At 41.9% G+C, this 26646-nt stretch overlaps 1 protein-coding gene across 16 annotated transcripts in view; it reads left to right on the top strand.

The window, feature by feature from the left end:
* The window catches only part of GBF1 (golgi brefeldin A resistant guanine nucleotide exchange factor 1), a 125370-nt gene that overhangs the window by 894 nt on the left and 97830 nt on the right, over window positions 1-26646 (top strand). For 11 of the 16 annotated variants that reach the window (XM_067709553.1, XM_067709550.1, XM_067709548.1 and 8 more), the window contains exons 1-3: window positions 2199-2467; window positions 16300-16408; window positions 17920-17986. In XM_067709553.1, coding sequence (XP_067565654.1) covers window positions 16313-16408; window positions 17920-17986 — 163 coding nt within the window. In that variant the 5' untranslated portion in view covers window positions 2199-2467; window positions 16300-16312. Of the gene's footprint in view, window positions 1-2197; window positions 2468-16299; window positions 16409-17919; window positions 17987-26646 lie in introns of those variants that run through there. The other 5 variants (XM_067709551.1, XM_067709543.1, XM_067709539.1 and 2 more) reach the window with 4 other exon arrangements.

Genomic DNA, 26646 nt, shown 5'->3' with positions numbered 1-26646 from the left:
AAACCCTTCAGTGGCTCCTGTTTGCCCTCAGGATAAAGGCTAAGCTCCCTTGCGTGGCACAGCAGACTTTCGGGACCTGACCCTGTCTTAATCTCCAGTCTCCTAGTGGTTTTCTGCACACCTCTGACAGTAACATATTTCTAACCAGTCTTCATTTTGTCAACTCCTACTCAGCCCCCTAAGCTCCACTCAGGCCTCATTCTCTCTGGGAAGCCTTTCCTGAATTCCCACGTTAGCCAGATGTGTAGTCTCTTGCTCCCCCAGCCCTGCTGTGTGTATCTCTATTTCCCCACCCATGATATGGAAGAGATCAGCTTATGTGTTGTCCCCTATGATGCTAAGATTTAGGAGGGCAAGGACCATGTCTTCCTCATCTTTCTATTCCTAGGCATGATGTAGACACTCAGTACTAAAATCTGAGAGGGAGATGTTTTGTCTGGTAAGATGATGGAGGTTAGAAGGGGCTGGGACATTGTCATCTCTCTCCTCCTTATCTCTAACACACAATTCCATTCATACTTTTAGGTTGATTGATTTCTGGAGGTATGTAGGAGTGGAGATAGGGTAGTAGGGAGTTTTGTCCCACTTAGAAGATTTTTCAGTTGGTTATGCAGGACCTCTCAATCTGAGATGAGCCCAGGAGACCAAATCCCAGTTTTCAAATGAAGGTGGAAAATGGCTCAGAGATGGGCTAGAAAGATGTGCTATGGTGGTTGTATCCTCTGCCCCTGACTCTCGTTGGGTGAAAGAGGCAAGATCCTCAGCTGGACCCAGAGATCAGGAGCCCAACATGCAGGTACAGGAAGCTGTTAAGGAGTTCTTCAATTCTGATTTCAGGCCTGATGGTTTCTTGGTATTAGAGGATTCTAGCACGAGGATGGTCTTTGGATGTCTGGTTTTGAGACCACAGTCCTATGGGGTTAGGAATGGAGCTTCCCTGGACTTGAGTCATCCATAAATGGGAGGAAATGGGGAGAGAGTTGGTATCTTTTTTCATTGTCTCCTAGCAGTCTCTTCAGGTCTGTAGGGACACTGGGATTTATTCCAGCAGATGGGCTGGGAATTCCACCATTCAATCTGCAAGGAGAAAACTCATCCTTCTGTCCTCTTTCTACACACTCTCACTTATAGGTAATTCTAAATATCCTAGCAACCTCTATCATCTTTTGCCAGGAGAGAGGCAGCTGGGGGCAGGAGAGTGAAGACTGCGGTGGGTATCTTGCCCTCAGGCCTCTCAGCATTTCTAAGGCTTCAGGAAAGGCTGCAGTTTCCTGTCAGTGGTGATGTGGAATAACCTGTGTGATTATCTTTTTTCTAGGTAGGTAAAGAGTGTCCAAGGCTTAGGATGATGGTCAGAGCTGGGAGTCACAGTCTGATAAACTAAAGCATAAGAGGTATTGATGGGCAGTGAAAAAGAGAGCTGGACTGGGGGTGAGGACACCTAGGTTTGTTTCTCTGCTCTGTCATTAACTAGCTATACAGATGGTGGGGGCCATCTTTCCATTCTGGGATTCAATTTCCTGCTCTGTAAAATGAAAGGACCTGGATTAGATATCCAAGCTTTTTGTCACCTCCCATTGTCTCTATTTCAGGATGATAGGAATGGGGCACAAGACATAGAAACAAAGTTGGGATGGGACAGATTCATTTATGAGAAGCCAAACAGGGCAAGCAGACGCGACGGTGGGGGAAGGGAGGTTGGAATAGATTGCTCCCTCCATCCTGGAAGGAGCTCAGAACTGCCTAGAAAGGAAATGATCCCTCAAGGGTCACGGTATTGGCCCAGGTGACTTTAATAGGGAGCGGCGACGGGCTTGCGCTTAGGGGTAGTAGGGTCGTCCACTCAGGCTCTCAAAAAGGACTCCGCCCCCTTTCCAGCAAGTCGTAGCTTTCTTCCCCATAATGCCCAGCAGCCACTGCCAAACCGTGCACTGCAACCGAACTCTACCTAACTCCACCTCTCCAACTGCCCAGCGCACTTTCTCCTTTTTTATTGGTTTCTCAGTACTGTCACTCAGAGAGTCCTCATATCCGTTGGTTATTCCCTGCCTACCCTTTTCTTTCTCTTGTAATCTCGCCTCTTTAGGCACTACCCGCCTCCCGAAGCCAATTTCCTTTCTTCGATTGGATTGCTGGAATGCCACTTTTCACGATGCCAACCTATGATTGGCTGTGCGCGGCAGGGCTCGTGCAGTGACCAGGCAGCGGGCTAGACTGAGGCTAGTTACCACGTCAGTGAGCTGACAGGGAAGGTAGCCGGCTCCACCGCCCGTTCCGGCCGACTCTTCCTGACTGATTCTGCGGGCCTTGACTTCGGCCTCAACTCCCAGAAACGGGCTTCTTCCCTGCTCCCATCTGCCACCAGAGCCGGGAGAGCCGCTCGGGGACGCCTTCGGGGCCTGGGCTGGACATGAGCAGCGGCTGCCGGTCCTGGGACTAGGCCCCGCCATTTTGGATCCGCTGACAGGTCAGCGAAGTCTCTTCTTAGAGTTCCAGTGTCGTGAAGGCCGCCCTGACATAGCGAGAGGGACTAAGAGGAGGAGGGCCCTTAAACTGAATGAGCCGGGGTGGGTTAAGGACGCAGGGGCAGGAACGAGACGAGGGAGAGATTGCTGTGGGAGGGAACTGGGAGAGGTGTAGGGGGCAAAGGTCAGGCCCCTGCCGCCGGAGGGACGACTTCAACTCTGGCCTTTCATCCCTTGCGGGTACCGGAATCCTCCCTGTGTTTCTAGGCTTAACCTAGCTTTCAGTTTCTCTCTTCTGGAGCTTTTTGCATCCTAAAGACTCCAGTCCTCAGAAGCTGAAAGCAAATCTGCAGAGTATTGTATCTACTTTTCAGGGTTGATTTTTAGACCTTAGATATGAGAGTCTCTCCAGATTTTGTGCAGCGCCCACTTCTGTGTGACTGCCTCATTAATTCAGCTGAACTGCTTCATTAATGATGATGAACTAATGCAACCTAGACCAGGTAGTGAGAAAAGGTGTGGAAGGACTGAGGCCAGCCTCCTGGGGACCTGGGCTAAGAGAAGGCTTTCCTTTTATGGGGCTGCTCACCTGCCAGTCTGGGACTGTATGTAAACACTGGACTTACCTTCTGAGCCTGTTTTTTCTTTTACACAGTCTTTTATATTGTGTAATATTCTCTTCTGGTGTATGTTCTTGGTTGGCATTTCCTCCCCAGGTCTTCACTTGGCCTAAGGATATGAAGTTCAGTCACAAGGAAGCCACTCTATTATGACATATTTGGACGAGAGCAGAGAGGGATTTGAATACCTGTGAAGTTGGTACTTGGGCCTGTTATTTTTAGTGGGTAAGAAGAGGTCATGAGAGGTGTTCAGTCAAATAAAAAGTGGTAGGGTCAGGGCTGCAAGAGTGAATGATGGAACAACCCCAAAACTATAGTTTATGGCACTATGATGATCTTTGATAAACTGCTGTATTGTAAAGCTATAAAAGTCCCTCAAGGGTAAAGAATGCCTTTAAAAATGAGGAAGAGTGTAGGTACAGTGTCTTTTGATACACGACATAGAAATTTGTATGCCTTTAAATTAGGTACACAAGGCACTCCTCTGAGCCCTGTGGAGGACGCAAATGGAAAGGTCCATTTGGGGATTGCTCTGTTCAGTTTATGCGTTTCTTAAAAGCAGTAGCAATGTATGTGCACCAGTCTAGCTAGAGCATGTCAACCTAAATGCTTTTCAGCATATAGTGGACACTCAATAAGTGTTATCTGTGCCTATTTATTTTATTTTTGGCTGCACTGGGTCTTTATTGCTGCGCGTGGGCTTTTCTCTAGTTGTGGCGAGCGGGGGCTACTCTTCGTTGCAGTGCGCGGGCTTCTCATTGCGGTGGCTTCTCTTGCTGTGGAGCACAGTCTCTAGGTTCACAGGCTTCAGTAGTTGCGGCACGTGGGCTCAGTAGTTGTGGCTCGTGGGCTGTAGAGTGCAGCCTCAGTAGTTGTGGCACATGGGCTTAGTTGCTCCGCAGCATGTGGGATCTTCCTGGACCAGAGCTTGAACCCGTGTCCCCTGCATTGGCAGGCAGACTCTTTACCACTGCACCACCAGGGAAGACCCTCCTAGGATTAGTTCTAGTATGTGATCCTGACTTGTGGCCTGATTCTAGCCCTGGCAGTCAGGACTTTTGCATGGTGAGATAGTAATAAGAAGGATCAAAACCTCATTGTGTTAGAAGGGAAAACTATCTAGGTTCTAGAGTGACTAAACTCTGCTCTCCTGAAATCGTGTGTGTGTGTGCGCGCGCGCGCACGTTGGTAGGGGAGATAGCATTGTTTATATTGTTTTTTTTTTTTAATTGGGGTATAGTTGCTCTACAGTGTTGTGTTAGTTTCTGCTGTACAAGGAAGTGAATCAGCTATATGTATATATTATGTATACATATATTGCCTCCCTCTATGGGCCTCCCTCCCACACCCCCATCCCACCCATCTAGGTCAAGACAGAGCACCCAGCTGAGCTCCCTGCACTGTACAGCAGGTTCCCACTAGCTATCTCTTTTACACATGGTAGTGCATATATGTCAATCCCAATCTCCCAATTCATCCCACCCCCCTTCCCCCACCCCGTGTCCACACATTCGTTCTCTACATCTGTGTCTCTATTCCTGCCTTGCAAATAGGTTCATCTGTACCATTTTTCTAGATTCCACATATATGTGTTAATATACGATATTTATTTTTCTCTTTCTGACTTACTTCACTCTGTATGATAGTCTCTAGGTCCATCCACGTCTCTGCAGATGACCCAATTTTGTTCCTTTTTATGGCTGAGTAATATTCCATTGTATATATGTACCACATCTTCTTTATCCATTCATCTGTTTATGGACATTTAGGTTGCTGTATTGATACTTATTGATTTAAAATAAATGGGGTGGGACTTCCCTGGTGGTGCAGTGGTTGAGAATCCGCCTGCCAGTGCAGGGGACACAGGTTTGATCCCTAGTCCAGGAAGATCCCACATGCTGTGGAATGGCTAAGCCCATGGGCCACAACTGCTGAGCCTGCGCTGTAGAGCACGCAAGCCACAGTTGCTGAGCCCATGCGCCACAACTACTGAAGCCTGCACAGTCTAGGGCCTGCGTGCCGCAACTACTGAGCCTGAGTGCTGCAACTAATGAAGCCCGTGTGCCTAGAACCTGTGCTCCGTAACAAGAGAGGCCATACAAGAGGCCTGTGCACCGCAACGAAGAGTAGCCTCTGCTAGCCGCAACTAGAGAGAGCCCGTGCGCAGCATCGAAGACCCAACACAGCCATAAATAAATAAATAAATAAGAAAGTAAGTAAATAAATAAAATAAGTGAGGTGGAAATGGTATAGGAAACTGTTTGCATTTTAACTTGCTGATCTATATTGTAGAATTTCCAAAAAAGTAATTTAGAATGGCTAATGAAATGACATAGTCACCTCGGGAAGTATCCAGGTTTGATGGGTCTGCCTTTCTCATCTGGGTTGATATGCCCTGTTGAGCCCTGTTGAGTTGATAATGCTTTGCATAATAGGCAGTCTAGTCTTTGGGTTGATAGTGTGACCAGTTCAGCATCTTTTCAGTTGGGCCTGGAGGTTAAGTCAGGCAACAAGATTTTACCTTTTCTTACTTTAAAAAGTCATTTTCTGGATAGGAATAGTTCTTTACTCCCAGCCCCCATCCCAGATCAGAAAATTTGTTTTTCCTTCAAGACTTGTATTTAAGCTTTTTTTTTTTTTTTCTTCAGCTTCTTTTTAAAGGTGGTGGTAGACAGTATGTTCTAACCTTGACGTTGATGCTCATTGGCACAGTCGGAACTCAGGTTGTAGGCACATCTCCTCATGAGTAGCTGGGCACCAATCCCAGTTGAACTCGAAGTTCTCAGAGTTACACTACTAGTTCACTTCCCCGTGTTCCAGAAGGCAGAATGACTGCTACTTTTAGATAATAACTTCATTGATAGGGTACTTAGACTGGCTAGTGTGAGCAACTGGAGAGGAAAAAGACACAGCTCCTGCTTTTGAGGAGACCCATTGTATTTATACAGTACTCACTGGAAGGATCAGCCTAGTCTTTTTACACCACTTCGGTTGATTGATCACAGTCTGTCCCTGTGGTTCAAGGTGACTAATTAGAGTGATTCTGCTGTTGGGGTAATTGTGGGGTTGAGTTGAAGGGAGAAAGGGAGGTTCATTTTATCTCTGGCTGGAAGAGCTTTGTAAATGTAATTGGCAGGTGTTCAGTTTTTATTGTTCCTCTTTTTCTGTATTTCAGTGTGTTCCACAGCAGTTGTTTAAATTAAATGAAAATGTAGTAGGGCACTGTGGTGATTTGGGGCCCCAGTTGCAGTGGATGTGATCATGGAAGTAATGATTTGTTGCCATCATGTAAATAAAGCAGGGATTACAAGCTCAAATGCCTGAGTATCAGGCAGGTAATGTAAATGAGGGAAGTGAGCCAGGAGGGAATGTATTAGGATGTACTAGTGACTGTAGTGTACTGGAATGTGGGCACAGTATGACCATTCTTCCTATTTTTCAAGAGAAACTGGGAATTCAGATCATTGTGTTTTAAACTGTTGGCAACTAGTTAAATTATTTAAAAACCTTTTACAGGAGGAAAAATGTATGTCTGTGGACTAGATTCTGCCTGATGACAGTGGAGGATGACCCCTGATATACAAAACGGGCAGGCCTTATGAGACTTAATCACTGCAATTCTCTACGTACAATCATACAGACTCACTTTGTTTTTCCTTTTTATTTATTTATTTTTGGCTGCGTTGGGTCTTTGTTGCTGCATGCGGGCTTTCTCTAGTTGCGGCGAGTGGGAGCCTACTCTGCGTTGCAGTGTGCGGGCTTCTCATTGCGGAGCATGGGCTCTAGGTGTACGGGCTTCAGTAGTTGTGACATGCGGGCTCAGTAGTTGTGGCTTGCGGACTCTAGAGCACAGGCTTAGTAGTTGTGGTGCATGGGCTTAGTTGCTCTGTGCCATGTGGGATCTTCCTGGACCAGGGCTCGAACTTGTGTCCCCTGCATTGGAAGGTGGATTCTTAACCACTGCACCACCAGGGAAGCCCGCAGGCGGATTCTTAACCACTGTGCCACCAGGGAAATCCTCCAGACTCACTTTTTTTTTTTTTAAAGAACGATATGGGGGGGTTCTTTTTATTTATTTTTTTATTTGGCCGTGTTGGGTCTTAGTTGCAGCATGCAGGATCTTTCGTTGCGGCACGCAGGCTCTTCGCTGTGTGCAGGCTTCTCTCTAGTTTTGGCGTGTAGGCTGCAGAGTGCACACGCTCAGTAGTTGCAGTGCACGGGCTCTCTAATTGTGGCGCATGGGCTCTCCAGTTGTGGCACGCAGGCTCTAGAGCACATGGGCTTAGTTGCCCCACAGCATGTGGGATCTTAGTTCCCCGACCAGGAATCGAACCCATGTTCCCTGCATTGGAAGGCGGATTCTTAACCACTGGGCCATGAGGGAAGTCCCCAGGCTCACTTTTTTTTTTAATAGATTTATTTATTTATTTATGGCTGCTTTGGGTCTTCATTGCTGCCCCCGGGCTTTCTCTAGTTGCAGTGAGCGGGAACTGCTCTTCTTTGCAGTGTGTGGGCTTCTCATTGCGGTGGCCTCTCTTGTTGCAGAGCACGGGCTCTAGGCACACGGGCTTCAATAGTTGCGGTGCATGGGCTCAGTAGTTGTGGCTCGTGGGCTCTAGAGCATAGGCTAAGTAGTTGTGGCACATGGGCTTAGTTGCTCTGAGGCATGTGGGATCTTTCCGGACCAGGACTTGAACCCGTGTCCCCTGCATTGGCAGGCGGATTCTTAACCACTGAGCCACCAGGGAAGCCCACCAGGCTCACTTTTTAATCTTTGTCGTACTCAGCCAACTTTCACCATTAGTTGTCATGTTCGGTGCCCTGAGTGGTTAAAAGATGAGTGGGGGAAAGAAGTCTTGTTTCATTTTTCATCTCCAAGCTGGCAGAAGGGGCATCTTAGGACAACTTTGAGCTTATCTCAGTAGCTCACCTTGCATATAATTCTTGGGATAACCTCAGAATCTCCATAGAGGGAGGAGGGGGAATGGCAGAGCTGAGGTACACTGGTCACCTGATTATCAGGTTGGGAGGATTTTCCAGTTGTATCCTGTCAGGGCACCAGCTTTTTTCTTGGTTTGATTTTCTCTTACCTCCACCCTTTGAGTAAATTTCTTGAGTCTAGCAAGTTGTTTACTAGTTTAGTAATTTTGGGTCACTCTCAACAAAACACAGAACTATGGCGCGTTCCTTGGCTAGCTCTGGAAACCTTAAAAACTCTGTGTCTTTGGTGCTTCTCCGGGATGTTTGAGAGATCGAGTGAAAATAAACCTCAGAAGGGCCAGCTGATGGTTGTTCAGCTCCCTGGTACCTTCTTTCCTCTCAGAAAGCCCATCAGGGTTTTCGTGGTTTACATAGCTCTGTATTAGACATCAAAGCACCATGAAAAAGAAAAAAAACCTGAGTCTTTGCCTTTGGAGAATCTAATTTCTAATTGAATAAGAACAACTTTTAAGCAATGAAGAAAAAAAATAACTTAATGGTCTACTAATAATCTATTTAGTATATGTGCTGCCGAAGCGAGCACTAATAATCTATTTAGAACCAAAGAAAATAAGACACATATATACATATGGGAAGAATGGACAATTACATAAAGAATTGTATATTTCACAGAAGAAATGTGAACATGCAAATAGCATATGAGAAGACTTCAGGAAGATACATGTGAAAACAGAAGCATTATGATTTGACTGGTGGATAAATGTGGGTTCTTTTTGTCCATAGAGTGCCTAATATGGAAGATTTGTAACTTCTAGTACAGAAACAAACATGGGATACAGAAAGAAGGTTTGCCTGCCTGGCGTAGAGTCCTTGTCTTCTATGAAGTAATTGTTCTCACAAGAGGTGGATGTGAGCTGTACCAATACTGAAGAGTCAGTCTTGATATTCTTTCAGTTATTCATTTGTTCATTCAGTATTTATCATTTTTCTTACTATATGTTAGGCATTGAGGATAAAAAGGTGATAAATTATGGTCTCTTTCTGAGAGGCTCATAGACTCATGGGAGAGAGAGATTAAATAAATAATTATAAATGAGTATAAGATATGTTTAAATAGAGGTATGTCCTGTGCCATGGGGTGACAAAAAAGGAGTACTAATACTCTCTGGGGGAGTGGGTTAGCCAGGGAAGACTTAACAGAGCAGGCATTATCATAATAACAGCCAACCTTTTTTTGGGTTTTAATATTCCTAATAGCATGCCAGGCCTTACAACAAATGGGTGAGGAGGTACTATCTCCATTATGCAATGCAGAACTGTAAACTGGGAATCAGAGAGGCTAAGAAACTTGGCTAAGATCATACAGGTAATAACAGTCAGGAATACCACTGTGGTATTCTGATTCTCTCATTGACTTTTGGATGGAATGAGTAAGGGTTAGGGTTTATACAGCATATAAGGGACATCAGTGTCCCCAACCCAGCTTAAAAACAGAACATTACCAAAACTGGGGCAGCGGGTATGCCCTTCCCTATTAGTCACGTCTTCCCTCCCCTTAGCCAACTGTTGTAAATTTTTTGTTCATTTCCCTGGGGTATAGTCTTAGCAGTGGAATTGCTGAGGTATAGCATATGAACTTCTTCAACTTTGCAAGATAATGCCAAATTGTTATCCAAATGAGTTGTATCAATTTACAGACTCAACAGCCACTTGGTCTGTATTTTTACCAACTTTTGGTATTGTCAAATTAAAATTTTGTGCTATTTTGGAGGTGTAAAATGGTTTCTCATTAATAATCTTATTTTGTAATTTTATTGACTATTAATGAAGCTCATAGTCTTTTCGTATATATATTTACTGTTTGTATTTTCCTTATTCTGTGAAATGCCTGTTCATGTCTGTTGCCAGTTTTGGGGAGGGTTTATATGTCTATCCTTATAGTTTTGTAGCAGTTATATTATGGATATTGCTTCTTTTTTTTTAAAATTTTTATTGGATTATAGTTGCTTTACAATACTGTGTTAGTTTCTACTGTACAGCAAAGTGAATTAGCTATACGTATACATATATCCCCTCTTTTTTTGGATTTCCTTACCATTTAGGTCACCACAGAGCATTGATAGAGTTCTCTGTACTATATAGTAGGTTGCCAGAAGTTATCTATTTGATACATAGTATCAATAGTGTATATATGTCAATCCCAATCTCCCAGCTCATCCCCCCACCCCCACCCCAGCCCCTTTCCCACTTTGTATCCATACGTTTTTTTCTCTGTGTCTGTGTCTCTATTTCTGCTTTGTAAATAAGATCGTCTATACCATTTTTTTTCAGATTCCATATATATGCGTTAATATGTTATTCGTTTTTCTCTTTCTGACTTACTTCACTCTCTATGACAGTCTCTAGGTCCATCCATGTCTCTACAAATGACCCAATTTCGTTCCTTTTTATGGCTGAGTAATATTCTGTTGTATATATGTACCACATCTTCTTTATCCATTCTTCTTTGCTTCTTTATTATATGTGTTACATATATTTTCTCCCAGTTTGTGATTTATCTTTTCCTCTTTTTTATGGTGTCTTTTGAATAAATGTCTTTAATTTTAACATGGTTTAATTTACCAGTTTTTTTTTTATGGGTTCTGCTTTTTGTTTCCTATTTAGGTACGTCTCCCCTATGCTGAAATTATAAAAATATTCTCATATATTTTTTTGGCCACGCCACGTGGCTTGTGGGATCTCAGTTCCCCAACCAGGGATTAAACCTGAGCCACGGCAGTGAAAGCGCTAAATCCTAACCACTAGACCACCAGGGAACACCCTCTTATATTCTAAAAGTTTTCAGGTTTTGCTTTTTTACATTTAAGTCTTTAACTCATTCTAAAGAGAATTTTTGGTATTCCATGAAGGATCCAATTTATTGTTTCTGTTTCTCCTGCTTTTGTTTAGATCTAGAGGGAGTTGCCAGTTGCAGAATGCAGCAAAGCACCATTGTAATCCTATAGGCCCAGCTTTAAACAGATCGTGCTTTCAAAGAATCTATGTTGCTCGCAGTCTCTGAGCAGATAAACCACTAGCTTATTTGGCTGGGGGATATTCGTTGGTGTGTATTTGGTCATTCCTTCTCATATTATTTCTGATAAAAGGTAAACCTTAAGTTCTTTTCTACCATACTCGTGAGGTCTCTGCCGGCCTTTGTGACCTTACGGCAAGGGGTTCTAGGCCATTGGCTACCAGACAGCAAGTGGTTCATTGGAGCTTCCCATTTGAGCATCAAGGGCAAATTCCCTTGGGAGATTCTTGGGTGAGGAGACATGCTCAGGCTTGGAGGGAGATTAGGCAACTCTGCATAGTCCTTGAAAATAATTCCTCTTTATTCCTGAGATGTTTCTTTTTTACTAAGAAACTTAAGACAGTGATTTTTTGCTTAGATCTTTGCTATCTTAGAAAATTGTTAGCTTCTGATGCCTAATGAATTTTGATTGAGTGTTAGGTTGATTATTTCAGTTGGTATCCCAGTTCAAAATTTATTTCCTCCAGAAAGCCTTCCAAATAGCATGTAGATCCTATTAGATCTCAGTTAAGTCCTGTTGACACTTTTGTTTGCAATTTGTAGTGTAGTGTTTGTTATTTACTTGTTGCTGTGTTGTTCTCAGTATAGGTGTTTTCTCTCATTCTCTTAGTTCTTTAAAAGAGAAATTAAACGGACTTCCCCAGTGGTCCAGTGGTTAAGACTCTGCACTTCCACTGCAGGGGGCGCGGGTTTGATCCCTGGTTGGGAAACCAAGATCCCACATGCCGCGCAGCACAGCCAAAAAAAAAAAGAGAGAAATTAAATATTCTTATTTTATAGTGGCCCCCTCCAGGCCCCCCAAAATATTTTTTACAATGATAGGTAGTCTGTATGTGTACTATATATATTGAAAGCCCTCCATGATATGCTCCCCCTACAACTTGCTTTTCTAGCTTTACATGCTGTTATTCTCCTAGGAATAATGTTCCAACAAGTCTGGAATAATCATGACCCCCTAAATACATATTGCATTTTCCTACCAATAAGCCTTTACTCTTGCCATTCTCTCCTTGTGTTTTTGACTGTTTGAATCCTGTCTTTCATTTGCCTTTTCAGGGTCCTCTGCCAGAAATAATTTTCTTTGCTTCACTACTGTGACACTGTGTATCACTTATGTATTGGAGATATGTATGGGTTTGTGTGTAGATGTATGTGTTTAATCTACTAGATTATAAATTCCTTGTGGGTGGGTAGGGACAATTCTGTATGACTCTGTCTAGCATTTTGCTTAGCATGTGCTAAGTAATATCTGGTTGACTGAAATAAATGTTTGTTAGTTAATTAACTTTGATTGCTGCTCTTAATCATTTATACATGGAATAATACAACTACTTTTCTGTAGCGCCTACTCATTAAAAAAATCTGTTAATTAAAATTTAAAAATAAGTAATATATGTATGTGACACAGAATTCAAAAAGTACAAAAGAATATGTAGAGAAAAATAAGTCTTCCTCTCACCACTGTTCCCCAGTTCCTTTCTCTGGAGGCAACCTCTGTTAGGAGTTTTCTTTCTTTTTTTTTTTTTTAAATTAATTAATTAATTTTTGGCTGCGTTGGATCTTCATTGCTGCACGGGCTTTCTCTAGTTGCAGTGAGCAGGGGCTGCTCTTTGTTGCGGTGCACGGGCTTCTCATCGCGGTGGCTTCTCTTGCTGCGGAACACAGGCTCTAGGCGTGCGGGCTTCAGTAGTTGTGGCATGTGGCTCAGTAGTTGTGGCTCACGGGCTTAGTTGCTCCATGGCATGTGGGATCTTTCCAGACCAGGGCTCGAACCCCCCCTGCAATGTGTCCCCTGCAATGGTAGGTGGACTCCCAACCTCTGTGCCACCAGGGAAGTCCCTTAACATCTTTATTGGAGTATAACTGCTTTACAACGGTGTGTTAGTTTCTGCTTTATAACAAAGTGAATCAGCTATACATATACATATATCCCCATATCTCCTCCCTCTTGCGTCTCTCTCCCACCCTCCCTATCCCACCCCTCTAGGTGGTCACAAAGCACTGAACTGATCTCCTTGTGCTATGTGGCTACTTCCCACTAGCTACCTATTTTACATTTGGTAGTATATATAAGTCCATGCCACTCTCTCACTTTGTCCCAGCTTACCCTTCCCCCTCCCCGTGTTGTTAGGAGTTTCTTAAAAAAAACCTTCCAGGAACTTCCCTGGTGGTCCAGTGGTTAAGAATCTGCCTTCCAATGCAGGGGACATGGGTTTGATGCCCGGTTGGGGAACTAGGATCCCACACGCCACAGGGCAGCTAAGCCTGCGTGCCTTAACTGCTGAGCCTGCACACCTCAACTAGAGAGCCTGTGTGCCGCAAACTACAGAGCCCACGTGCTCTAGAGCCTGCGTGTCACAACTAGAGAGAAGCCTGCACGCCACAACAAAAGATCATGCATGCTGCAGTGAAGATTCTGCGTGCCGCAACTAAGACCCGATGCAGCCAAAATAAATATATAAAAATAAATAAATAAAATAAAATGTAACGTGTATTAAAAAAAAATCCAGAGATCTAGAGCATATTCATCTTGCCTAAATAATTTAAGGAAGGAGAGATACTAGAGATTTTATCTTTTCTTTTCTGATACTTTTTTTTTTTTATTTTTTGGTGGTACGAAGGCCTCTTACTGTTGTGGCCTCTCCCGTTGCGGAGCACAGGCTCCAGACGCGCAGGCTCAGCGGCCATGGCTCATGGGCGTCAGCTGCTCCGCGTTATGTGGGATCTTCCTGGACCAGGGCACGAGCCTGTGTCCCCTGAATTGGCAGGCTGACTCTCAACCACTGCGCCACCAGGGAAGCCCCTGATACTCTATTTTTGAATTTGTTTATCTTTCTTACACTTCTTGGTTCTCCTCCTCTTCATTGTGGTATGTTCTCATCATTGAATCTTATCTATTCATTGAAGAGAACATTGTTGTGTGTCTAGAGCATTTAGTCTTCTGAGAGTAACCTAGTTGTTTCTCTAAATTGTCTTTAAAATAAGTGTTGTCTTTTGTTGGGTTCCCTTGTGGATTGGGAGAGGTGTTATGGGCCTGGACAAAATTTGTACCAGTTCTTTTTTCCTTTATCATAGTGGTTTTCATTCTTCTCACTTTCTTGTGTAAAAAATATGCAAATAGAGCTACTTTCAGGGTGCTTTTCTTCCCTCCATGTCTCTGGCTCAGTTTTCTTTTAGATCCTACTGAACTCTGTAAATGCCTCAAGGGCAGAAATTGTATCTCATTTCTTTCATAATTATTAATTTTTAATTATATTGATGGTACAGTAATATGTTCTCCTTGTAAAAAATTAAAATATAGATAAGGCTAAGTATCCTCTGATTACACCCTGATTTCATAGTACCTTCTCTAGAGATGACTATGATTGTTGAGTTTGGGGTACATCTGCCCAGACCTTTTATTCTGTGTTATATATCTCTTTATATGCCTGTACAAAATACATTAAGTATACTTAACAACATAGATGACTCACAAACATAATGTTTCAAGGGAAAAAGGCAAATTGCAGAAGAATACATACAAAATGATATTAATTATACAAAATATAAAAATATGCAGAATGATACATATTGTCTAGAGATACATATCAATGAAGTAAAAGTATAAAGCAACATAAAAGTTTAATAAACATCAGATTAAGAGTAGTGGGACCAGGGCTTCTCTGGTGGCACAGTGGTGAAGAATCCGCCTGCCAATGCAGGGGACACAGGTTCAAGCCCTGGTCCGGGAGGATCCCACATGCTGCAGAGCAACTAAGCCTGTGCGCCACAACTATGAGCCTGCGTTCTAGAGCCTGCGAGCCGCAACTACTGAGCCCGAGTGCCACAACTACTGAAACTCGCGTGCCTAGAGCCCGTGCTCTGCAACAAGAGAAGCTACCCAATGAGAAGCCCGCACACCACAACAAAGAGTAGGCCCCACTCGCCGTAACTAGAGAAAAGCCCGTGTGCAGCAACAAAGACCCAACGCAGCCAAAAATAATAAATAAATAAATAAATAAGTAAATAAATTTATAAAGAAAAGAATAGTGGGACCTATAGATGAAAGAGAGAAGGATGTAATTAGGGAGGACACACAGAGACTTCAGTTGTACTGTTCTTAATCTGGATACTGGTTGTTATATTCTCTTTATATCTTACTGTATATTAAATACGGTATATTTTTGAAAACAAAAATCTGGTATTTTATGTAAGGTCGGTTGGTTGGTTGGTTTTTACATAGTTGGCAACATACAGTCATGCATTACAATTTTTTTTTCATTCCACAGTATGCCTGAAGCTCTTTCCATGTCTTATTTGCTTTGTATCCTTAGCACTCTGAAAGATGCCTTATGCATAGTAGGTGCTTATTAAGTAAATATTTTTGGAATTCCTTTCCTTACTCTGTTAGCCTTACTTTTTTAATTTTCCTTGAGCCTGATATAAATGTTTGTCTAACTGTATGTCTCCCCTACCCTGCTTTCTATCCCTTTCGTTTTTTAAAATTTTGTCTTTTCTCAGGAGGATTTCTAAAGAATGGGAAGTGATTAGGTTGATTTTACATGTTCCTAGGGTTTTCTCTATGCCAAGAAGAGTCTACCTTACAGTCTGCTTATTAGCGATTTCCTGCTATAAGCAAGTGAACTTGACTTTTCAGAACTTTTCAAAGGTTGCATCACTGCCACTGTCCAATTTTCTGGAGCTGACTTGGCAGAATGGATGCAGTCTATAAATTGACATTGTAACTGTGGTTCCAGACCAGGGCTATTTTTCTAACAGCCTTCATTCTTTTCTTTTAACTTAAACCTTCATTATTTATTGAGTTGATAAAAAAGGAAGAACAAAAGGAAGATCTGAAATATTTCTTTAACAAACTAGCAACATGGATGTATCTGCATATCTGTATGATTCGTAGGAGAGATTTGGGGGACAATTGACTTTGAAGAATTTGACATGCTTGTTAGAGGTTGTTGAGGTGCCTTTGAAAAGTTTCTGGTGTGATACTTTTTGAGTTGTATCTTGAACTTGCAGAGACCTCTAGAAGAGCCAGGTAGTTGGATTCATAACATAAGAAGGGCTTCATCCCATCTTAGTATTACAGGTGGGAAATCTTGGTACTGAAAAGTTAAATCGTAGTTCTGACCTTATCAGATACTGATTTAAGCATGGGTGTGCTCTTGGGTAACCAAATATTAACTAACTTTTCTCTTCACTGTTTCAGGAGGTTTGCCAGGATGGTGGATAAAAATATTTACATCATTCAAGGGGAAATTAGCATTGTGGTTGGGGCCATCAAACGAAATGCGCGATGGAGCACCCATACTCCACTGGTAAGTGGGCAGTGGGTAGAGAACCTGGTCACTGAGTTGCTGTAGGGGATCTGGTGTGTGGTTAAAACAGTAATCAATTTCCTGGTAATAATGATAATAGTAGGAATTCAGTGTTTTTCAGAAGGGTTTCAAGGACCGTTTTGTTTTATTTCAACTAGAGTCAAATTTATAAGCTGCGTTTTTTTCTCTGGAAGCCAAAAGATGATACCATTTTTCTTCTAGCTGTTTTCATAAACAACTTAAGCAAACACTTGGGATCTCTTTTATATGCCTAAAAATGTCAGAAAGATTCCTTATCTTCTAATTCCCAAGAACTATAATTAGCTATCGAATTCATTTCAGTTAGTTTAGTTATTGATACATGGAGTATGGCTTGGTAATGGTACTCCTTGGGAATTCAGCAACTTTTCTTATATAGAGCAGACCATATCTTGCCAATCAGATGAGTAAGATTACCTGTTGTAAAGCGGACTTTCTTTATTGTATTTGTATGTTCAAGGATATTTTTTGTACAGTTGTGTAAGACAGTTTTTGGTACAATTGTAAAATTAAGTTTAGACATTTCCAACTTGGTGAATATGTATATGTGTGTTTAGAAATTTCTTATGTTCATTTATAAAAGTGGATTGTAAAAAAAAAAAAGTGGATTGTATTAGAAGTACGAGTGGAGTCAGGAATGTCTTAGAAATGAATATGTGTGATTATGATGACTATGAAGAAATAGAAAAGATAGAATAATACATACATCTTAGTCTGTATGTCTGTCTGTTTGGGATGCTCTAACCAAAACCAAATGCCAAAGACTGGGTAGCTTATAAACAACAGATTTTTTTTTTTCTTTAAACAACAGATATTTATTTCTGGGGGCTGGAATTTCAAGATCAGGATGTCAGCATGCTCGGGTGAGGGACTTCTTCTGGGTCTCAGACTTCTCATCGTATGCTCACATGGTAGAAGGGCAAGGGAGCACTCTTGGGCCTCTTGTATAAAGGGCATTAATTCCATTCATGAGGAATCTGCCCTCATGACCTAATCACCCACCTTAGGATTTCAACATAGAAGTTTTTTTTTTTGTGGCCGCGCCATGTGGCATGTGGGATCTTAGTTCCCCAACCAGGGATCAAACCCGCGCCCCCTGAAGTGGAAGCACAGAGTCTTAACCGCTGGGAAGTCGCCAGGGAAATCCCAACCTAGAAGTTTTGAGGGGACACAAACATTCAGACCATAGCACATATAAAGGACCTAGCAATCTATGGTAGCTTGAGTGCTATGGTCATGGTGTAGATTAAGCTTAGTATTTCAGGATGTACTGTTTTAGGTAAGCCCAGAGTACTTCTATGAGATAAGAGGTTAGGGAACTGGAAAAATGAACTATAGCTAACTTTCTTTTCTTCAGAAGGAAAACTGAATTTTCTGGTTGGCTTCAGAGAAAGAGCTCTTGATCTGTTCTTTATTTCCTCTTTCCTCTTGGCCTGATAATGAATTTTTTTTTTTTAATTTATGTGTTACAGGATGAAGAACGGGATCCTCTGCTGCATAGTTTCAGTCATCTAAAGGAGGTTTTAAACAATGTAACAGGTAAGTGATTTATTGCAGGGATGGGCAGACTTTTTCTGTAAAAGACTATATGATAAATATTTTAGGCTTTGCAGGCTGTAGCAACTGTGCAACTACTCAACTCTGCCATTGTAGCTCAAATGCAGACTCAGATAATACTTAAATGAATGAGTGATAAATAAAATTTTCTTTTAAAAAACAGGCTGCAAGCCAGCTTTGGCCCACGGGTATAGTTTGCTCTGGTTTACTTTATTGCTGATCCTTCCTAGTAGAGTGTCCCGTTTTAGTGGGGAATCAGCATTCGTACAATTATAAACTTCCTTCATTGCTTGAGTTATAAATAAGTTATTTTTGGCTATTTTTTGGTTTTGTTTTGCTTTAACTACTTTCTTTCTCTAACTTAAGTATTCTATAAGATAGGAAGTGGGTGGCACAAGTGAAGTTTTTAATACTTGCAGCAAAACCCTTTTCTTACAGAAAATCATTGTTGGTTTTAGGGCCTTAGCTGTCTGTAATGCAGATCTTTTAGTCTTCTCTTGTTCCCAGAATCTTTTGTGTCACACACTCTGCCCCTGTTTTCCTAATCATAATTATGTTACATAATATTCATGTGTTCAGAATTTTCAAAGCCACTTTCATATTTATTACTGTATTGAACTGTTTTCACTTATTTATTTATTTATTTTTTGTATGGGGAACTTCATTTTTTCTTCTAGTTTCATTGAGATGTAACTGACATACAGCACTGTGTAAGTTTAAGGTGTACATATGCTTTGACTTACATACATTATGAAATGATTACCACGGTAAGTTTAGTGAACATCTATCATCTCACATAGATTCAAAATTAAAGAAATAGAAAAAAAAGGTTTTTTTCCTTGTGATGTAAAACTCTTAGGATTTACTCTCTTAACAACTTTCGTATATAACATACAGCTGTGTTAATTATATTTATAATGTTGTACATTACATTCCTAGTACTTATATATCTTATAACTGGAAGTTTGTACTTTTTGGCTGCTTTCATCCAGTTCCTCCTTCCCCCACCCCCTGCCTCTGGTAATCACAAACGTGATCTCTTTTTCTGTGAGTTGTTTGTTTTTGAAATAGAATTGACCTATAATACTATATTAGTTCCTGTTATACAACATTGTGATTTGATATTTCTGTACATTTCAAAATGATCACCATGGTAAGTCTAGTTACCGTACCTTATTGAACTTTCACACAACCCTGTTGGGGAGTCATGTTAGATATTGTCCCCTTTTTATGAATGAAGTTGAAGCCCAGAGATATTTTAAGTGATTTAGCTGAGGTCACACTGATCCTAAGAAGCAGAGTCAAAACTCCATCAGAGTTTCCGTCAGAATTCAGGCCCCTGATGCCTGGTTTAGTGCCCTGTTCTGCATTGCTTCTGTTCTTACAGTTAGAGGAGAAGGTACACAGGAAGTGCCTTATATTATGTATAAAGACATGCCAAGGGAGGAGGCAAGTCTCAACACTTCAGGTTTTTCAAGGGGGTATATGTAGACCTAAAGGGAAAGCCTCTGAGCTGTGTTCCTCTGTTGACTGTAAAGGGCTTTTGCAGTGTATAACCCTGGAATGGTTTTAGCTAGTAACATATCTAAGACCACAAATGAAATAGTTTTTAAAGCTTTTGCAAATTAAATAAATAATAAACGAACAAATAAATTTTTCCTTTCATGAGAAATGTATCAATAGGAGAATATCTGGAGAAAAATTCCTTTTTACTTTCCTAAACATGGGCAGAAGTTATCTAAGGATTCCCTACATGTTTCTTATTTTTTCTTTCTTTTTTTTTTGCGTTACGCGGGCCTCTCACTGTTGTGGCCTCTCCCGTTGCAGAGCACAGGCTCCAGACGCGCAGGCTCAGCGGCCATGGCTCACTGGCCCAGCTGCTCCGCGGCACGTGGGATCTTCCCGGACCGGGGCACGAACCTGCATCCCCTGCATTGGCAGGAGGACTCTCAACCACTGCGCCACCAGGGAAGCCCCTACATGTTTCTTAAAAGGAGCAAATTCTACTCAGTTAAAAAGTATTGGCAGTATTAACCAAGAACGATCAAGTAGTATAGAGGTTGTTGTTGTTAGCTGGTTAGCAAGGCTAATGCAACTAGGTGGCATGTTTCCATTTTATGGCCTGTACTGTAAGTGATTTGGCTGCTTTAGAAAGTTGGTGGCTTGCACAGATTTTTTTTTTTTAATCGAAGTATGGTTGATTTACAATGTTGTGTTAATTTCTGCTATACAGCAAAGTGACTCAGTTATACATGTATACATTCTTTTTTATATTCTTTTCCATTATGGTTTATCCGAGGATATGAATATAGTTCCCTGTGCTATACAGTAGGACCTTGTTGTTCATCCATTTTATATGTAATAGTTTGCATCTACTAACTCCAAACTCCCACTACATCTCTCCCCTCCCCCCACACCCCAAAACCACAAGTCTGTTCTGTGAGTTTCTGTTTCTGCTTCTTAGGTAGGTTAGTCTGTTTCTGTTCTGTTTCTGCTTCTTAGGTAGGTTAATTTGTGTCATATTTTAGACTCCACATACAAGTGATATCATATGGTATTTGTCTTTCTCTTTCTGACTTACTTCACTTAGTATGATCATCTCTAGTTGCATCCATGCTGCTGCCAGATATTTTCAACTTTTCAGATAAAGCGTACACATCCCAATTAAAAAGAAAATGTAGTGAGTAGATATTTACAACTCTTTTTGTTGGGTCAGAGTTCAGAGTATTGTCTTTCTAAGAGAGTTAAGGGGATTAAACAAGTTAATACATTTGGAAACTTGGCAATTATTTTATAGACAGCTAGGAATTGTTGTTATAAGTGGCTGGGGACACCTTAAAATGGCTGAGGTCAGACTGGAGTAGTCTTGTAGGCTTTTTGGGCATGCTGCAGACCTTGAGGAGCTGAGGTGGTGCTGCTATCCTGACAGAGCCACATTTCCTACTTGCCATCCAATCCATATCCCACACTTGTTTTCTCCATTCTGACATATCCCAAGACTTCAGTTCAGAGACTGTATCTGTGGTGAATAGTGCAGTCCAGGGTTTGGAGTCTAGACCATCTAAGAGCTACCAAAGTTGAGTCTGCTGCCTAATTTTCTTACATCTTTGGGTTAGGAATCCAGATTATCTTCTGCTTGAAACTATTAAAACCAGAATGCACTGAGGAGCCAGTTCTGTCAGTGGTACTAGGAACATAGCTGGGTTCCAACAAGGTTGCCAGGCTTTCCCTCAGAGCAAGGAAGAAGGTTGTAGTATTTTCCAGGGACCAACAGCTGTGGCAGATGTTGAAATGGTGCCTGCCAAGGTTGCCCCATTGTTCTTGGGTTTTAGCATATTACCTGCCTGAGAAAATAACAGAGTGGACCCAAAATAGAGCATTTCATGGTCTTCTGATTGGTTCTGACCCCCCACATAGTGCTGGCTTCCAGGAACAGGTTTATGGGTCAACTGCCCCTGTGGTCCTGGACTCTGCAATCCATGACCAATTTCTTGTTTCTTTTACCAAAACAAACAGATTTTTCTGATTGGCAGTGTCAGGAGGACTGCTTTCTTGGAAGCCTGTTAACGGTTGGAGGCTGGGAAAGGGTTTTGAACTTGGAGAGAGAGACTGAAGGGACTGCCTGTGCTATGTGACTGGGAATGTTGTACCACTTAGTTTGGAGGAAGTATGGCAGGAATTCTAAGACTCTATTCAGTTTAACTCATGAAAATGACTTGGGCTTGGTCTCTTTTTACAAAGGCTTTCTATTTGCACTTTTCTAGGTTATTTGCTGGCTGGGTTGGTTAAGAATATTACTAATGGAAATAGGTGGTTCATTGAACATTGTCAGTCAACCTAAATGATTTTGTCTCTTTTCTTGTAAGCAGTCAGAGAATCTTTTACCGACATAAGCGCTACCTACTTCTCCAGGAACATTATCTGAGCATTGTGAAGGAAATAAGTCCACTGTCTCTAGTAAGTTTAGCAAGTCCATATCAGTTATTCTCACAGATATGTCTCTGGACTACATTTGCAGTCAGTATTTGCCTAAAATGCATGACAACTGGATGCTCTGTAACATCTAGAGTAATAGAATATTCTAATACCAAATCTAAAGAGAGGGTTGCACTTGGAAGGTATGGAGTGCCTAAGAGCAAAGTTTGCATATTGGTACTTTGGATAAAGCCATAGCTCATCACCAGTGAGACTTGACTGCTGGCCCTCATTTGGTCTTTCAGTTCTCTTAGGAATACTTTAGAAGGTTATTCTGAAGGAGTTAAAGCAGATGTGTGGTTGCCAGGAGCTGGGAGTGGGCATGGTTATAGGGTTATAACCTAATGGTTATAGGCTTTCCTTTTGGGGTGATGAAAATGTTCTGGAATTAGATAATGATGATGGTTGTACAGCTTTGTGAATAAACTAAAAACCATTGAAGTGTATACTTTAGAAGGGTGAATTTTATGGCATATGAATTGTATCTTAATTTTTAAAAATAGCAAATGTACACTGGAAAAGTAATGGGATTTGCCAGTTCTTTCTCAAGGCTCAGAGCCATGAAGGGAAGCCTCTGACTATAGTTGCTGCTGTTCTTTGCACCCATTGCCCAGCAAAGGCAGCATAAGGCTCTATTCAGCCTCCTAGCCCAGTTTGTCCTTTTATGTCTCTCTCATTAACTCAAGAAGCACATGGCTTTTATATTTAAATTTATTCAAGCTGTAATCTTTGACATTTGAGTTAGCTTTTAGTACAGTTTTGCATTTATAGTAATATATATTATGTATTTTCTCTATCCCCAAAGAATCCATTTTAATCTTTTCCGGATGCAAATTTCAGGCTCTCTTGTCCCATCTCCCCTCTCTTGCTCTCTTTCCCCTCCCCCAACGGAGTGTGTTTGATCAGGTGTGGCAGGAATATCCACTGTCAAGCTGCGCCCTTTATATTAGTCAATATTATCCTTCTCCCCCCTTCCCTGTCTGTCTGCCCCTTTGGGCTTTCCCAGTTGATTTATAATTTTGGAATTCTCATCGGAGTCTGTAATACAGTTTGTTCATTATTTAACCAAAACCTGTTTAATGAGCAGAGAGAGGCAATGTAAATGTTAGGCATGTTGCAGTGATGTACCTTTGTGCTTGTCAAAGCGGGTGGGTAGTTAACTCTGTGCTGCCTGCAGGGCTGGGTTGTCCTGGCCTTAGGGGCAGAAGGACCAATGCCTCTCCCTTGCATCTGCACAAGCCCTACCATGGGCTTAGATTCCAAAGACACATTTCCTTTTATCCTTTTAGAGATCTTGTTGGGGCTCTTGCTTATTGGAGTTATCTCCAATCTCACAGTTAGACTGGGTGGTAAGATCTGTGGCATGGGATAGGGGGATGAAAGGGAAAGTGAAATATTAGGATACTTGATACTGCTCTTGGTTTTAGGTCTGTGGAGAGTAGACAGTTTATTTTTATTTTTTTAGCCACGCAGCACGGGATGTGAGATCTTAGTTCCCCAACGAGGGATCACACCCGTGCCCCCTGCCATGGAAGCATGGAGTCTTAAACATTGGACCGCCAGGGAAGTCCCCCCAGAGTAGACAGTTTAGAAGAATACTTCTAGCCAGCATTATCTCTGGTCTTTGATCTCTTTGTTCCCAGATTAGGCAAGTCCTTGCAAGCCTTAGTACCCTTCATTCAGTATAACTTCATGGACAAGGCTCTAGTCAGTTGTGATTTGTGGTGTTTGGCTGTGTTCATTTGCCTCCAGATTGAGGCTGCCTTTGTCCTTGGTCTTCAAACTTAGATCATTACAAAGAGATTCTTTTCCAGAAAATTTTTGTTTTAAAGCACAGAGAGAACAGTCTAAAAGTATCACAACCAGAATCTTCTCTTAAGGAATCACCTGTTAATGACTTTAAAGCCTTTAAAGCCCTTTAAGGCCAGGGCTTGAGGAAGACCTCTTAGTGGTGTGTGTCAGGGGTGGTGGTGGTGGGGAGGGTAGTGAGTTTGCCTTTGGAGATATAACCCCTGGCTGGCCTTTTTAATTCTGAGGACCTATGGGGTTTGGGGGTATTTAGCATAAGACTAATATGGTCTTGAGGCTCAGTATAAGCACCTGTATTAACTATGGAACTGTTGTAGCTGCTTGGACCTTTTCTTTGTGAGATTCACCAAGTTTTGGATTTCTTCTGGGTCTAGCTTGTTGAATTGCTTCTAACCAATATTTATTGAATATCTGCTATGTGCTAGACATTTTGCTTAGGCACTTAGGCACTGGATCTGTAATGGTAAACAAACTTCCTGCCCTCGTAACCACTGGTTTTTAAGACTAGTGGCTCTAGCTGACCATTCCAAGGCTAACCTTTGTAGCCTCTACTCTGTGCCATATGGTTCCTTATCAGGTATGGAATAGGTGAGAGTGAACGAGAAAAATCTATTGCCATCTTTTCTTACTCCCACTCTTTCCCTTGCTAACACATAAGCCAAAGAAATGAACAAAAATTTAACTCACATATTTGCTTATTTGGCTTTCTCATGTAAAGCTGTTCTGGCCAGAGTTTAGGTGTTCCCAAAGACGTTGGTGGGTTTGCATATTGTAACTCTGAGGGATAAGATATTTGAGGGATAGGATATTTCTTTACTGTGCTTACCTGGACAGCAAGATATGGTGTGCTTGAGTTTAAGAGGGAGAAGCAGGTGCCTGGAGAGAGTGGATGTATCAGGAGTTTATTTAAATATAGTTTATCCTGGACAAACACACGTGTAGGGTACTGTCTGTCTCAAGCTTTGTGAATTCAGAATCTGAGCTAGGAGGTTTCAATCCGTGTAACCTCCAGAGGTTTACAGAGAACATTTAAACAGAGTCTGAAAGCCAACCTGGGAGGAACTGTGACTTAACACCTGTTTGGCTTAGGCCTCATAGAAATAGCCTTCTAAGTTGAAGCAAAACTCTTCCAGGATGCCTCATACCTCAAGTTAATCTGTTTCAGTTGGAACATGGGAAAGTGTAGTGAAGAGATTTTAGTAGTCACTGTCAGGAAAAAGATTGAGTAAGGGTAATATTTGAAAAAAAAAATTTGCTGTTAGAGTAAGGGTAATATTTGAAAAAAAAATTGGTGTTAGAGCTACCATCTCCCTAGAGTAAGCAATATATCATTATTAATCAGCATGAGAAGCCATGAGAAGAAGGTTGAATGAGTCACTAACTTTTTTTTGATTTTGGCCGTGCTGCGGCTTGTGGGATCTTACTTCCCCAACCAGGGATCGAACCCGGGCCCCTGGCAGTGGAAGCTCAGAGTCCTAACCACTGGATCACCAGGAAATTCCCCGAGTCATTAGCTTTGACCCACTTGGAAATGAGCTGGTGAATTGTTCAAGGCCTAAGTGGAGGCTGAAAGAACCAAGTATGATAAACTTTGGCAGACAAATTTATGTAATGGGCTAAGTATTAGAAGAGGCAAGGTTGGGCACACTAATATAAGTATCTCTTTCCTGTGCCTTTTTTTTTGGCCACGCCATGCAGCACACGGGATCTTAGTTCCCTGACCAGGGATTGAACCTGTGCCCCCGCAGTGTAAGTGTGGAGTCTTAACCACTGAACTGCCAGGGAAGTCCCTCCTGTGCCCTTTTTGTGTTTCTTGTTGTATAATAAAATTCGTGACTATATTAGTTTGGAGGTTGTTGAGTAGCACATTAGGGTGTGACTTGAATTTGAGTCAGGCTGACTTTGGCAATTTGGAATCTTGGTAGCTTGAGTAGCCTCAGTCTTGCAGGCATTTGAGCACAGTTAGGGAAAATAAAGGTACTGTGATTCTTTTTCCCCTAGGGAATATTCATATCAATAAGATGGCTTCCAGAGGCCTGTATTTTGATGACTTAACTTGGTCATTTCTTTTTACTGGGGCTTTCCCCAAGTGATCTGAACCTTCTTCATTTGACACTTCTAAACCAAGAAGTTCTTCTAAACATTTATTTGTCCTCAGGACTATAAAATGAAGACTTTCTTGAGAAGAAGCAGTTCTGTGTAGTCTGGCTTCTTATTGGTCCAGCTCTCCCTTTTTCTCTCCCTGGTGCTCAAACACACTTAGCCGTTAGAACTAGTCTCCTGGCACATTTTCCACTACTTGTATCTGAAAGGAAGTTGTGAAAAAAAGGGCTTTGTTTTGGCTGTGCTGCGCAGCTTGTGGGATCTTAGTTCCCCAATCAGGGATTGAACCTGCACCCTTGGCAGTGAAAGTACAGAGTCCTAACCAGTGGACCGTCAGGGAAGTCCCAAAAAGGGCATTTCTTAATAGCTCGGCTCTCAAAATCAGAAGCAAAGAACCTAATTTCTAGTAGAGTTTGGGGGACAGGGTAACAGTGAGGTGTGTGGTGGGTGTCATTGTTGCTGGTATTGCTCTCATTGACATTGTCCTCTTTAGCACAGCCACCTCTCGAGGCCTGAAATTTCTCTCTGGGTATGTGCTCAACTTGCCATGACAGCAGTCAGATGAGTTAAAAGAGGGAAAGCCAGCTGCTGCTTTGTTTTTAACAAGGAAGCAGGCAGAGTCCCTTTCTTCTTTTCCACCCACTCAAACTCAGGGCAAGTGCCAAGAGGGTTTCAGAAGAAGCCAGGTGTTTGAAATTCAGTGTGCAGTTTTGATTAGGAGAGATAGTATAGAGTTATTTGTCTTAGCTTTACCT

This window comes from Pseudorca crassidens, chromosome 16 (genome assembly GCF_039906515.1).
Source record: "Pseudorca crassidens isolate mPseCra1 chromosome 16, mPseCra1.hap1, whole genome shotgun sequence".
Classification (NCBI taxonomy): Eukaryota; Metazoa; Chordata; class Mammalia; order Artiodactyla; family Delphinidae; genus Pseudorca; species Pseudorca crassidens.
This window is presented reverse-complemented; position numbering and strand designations above follow the sequence as displayed.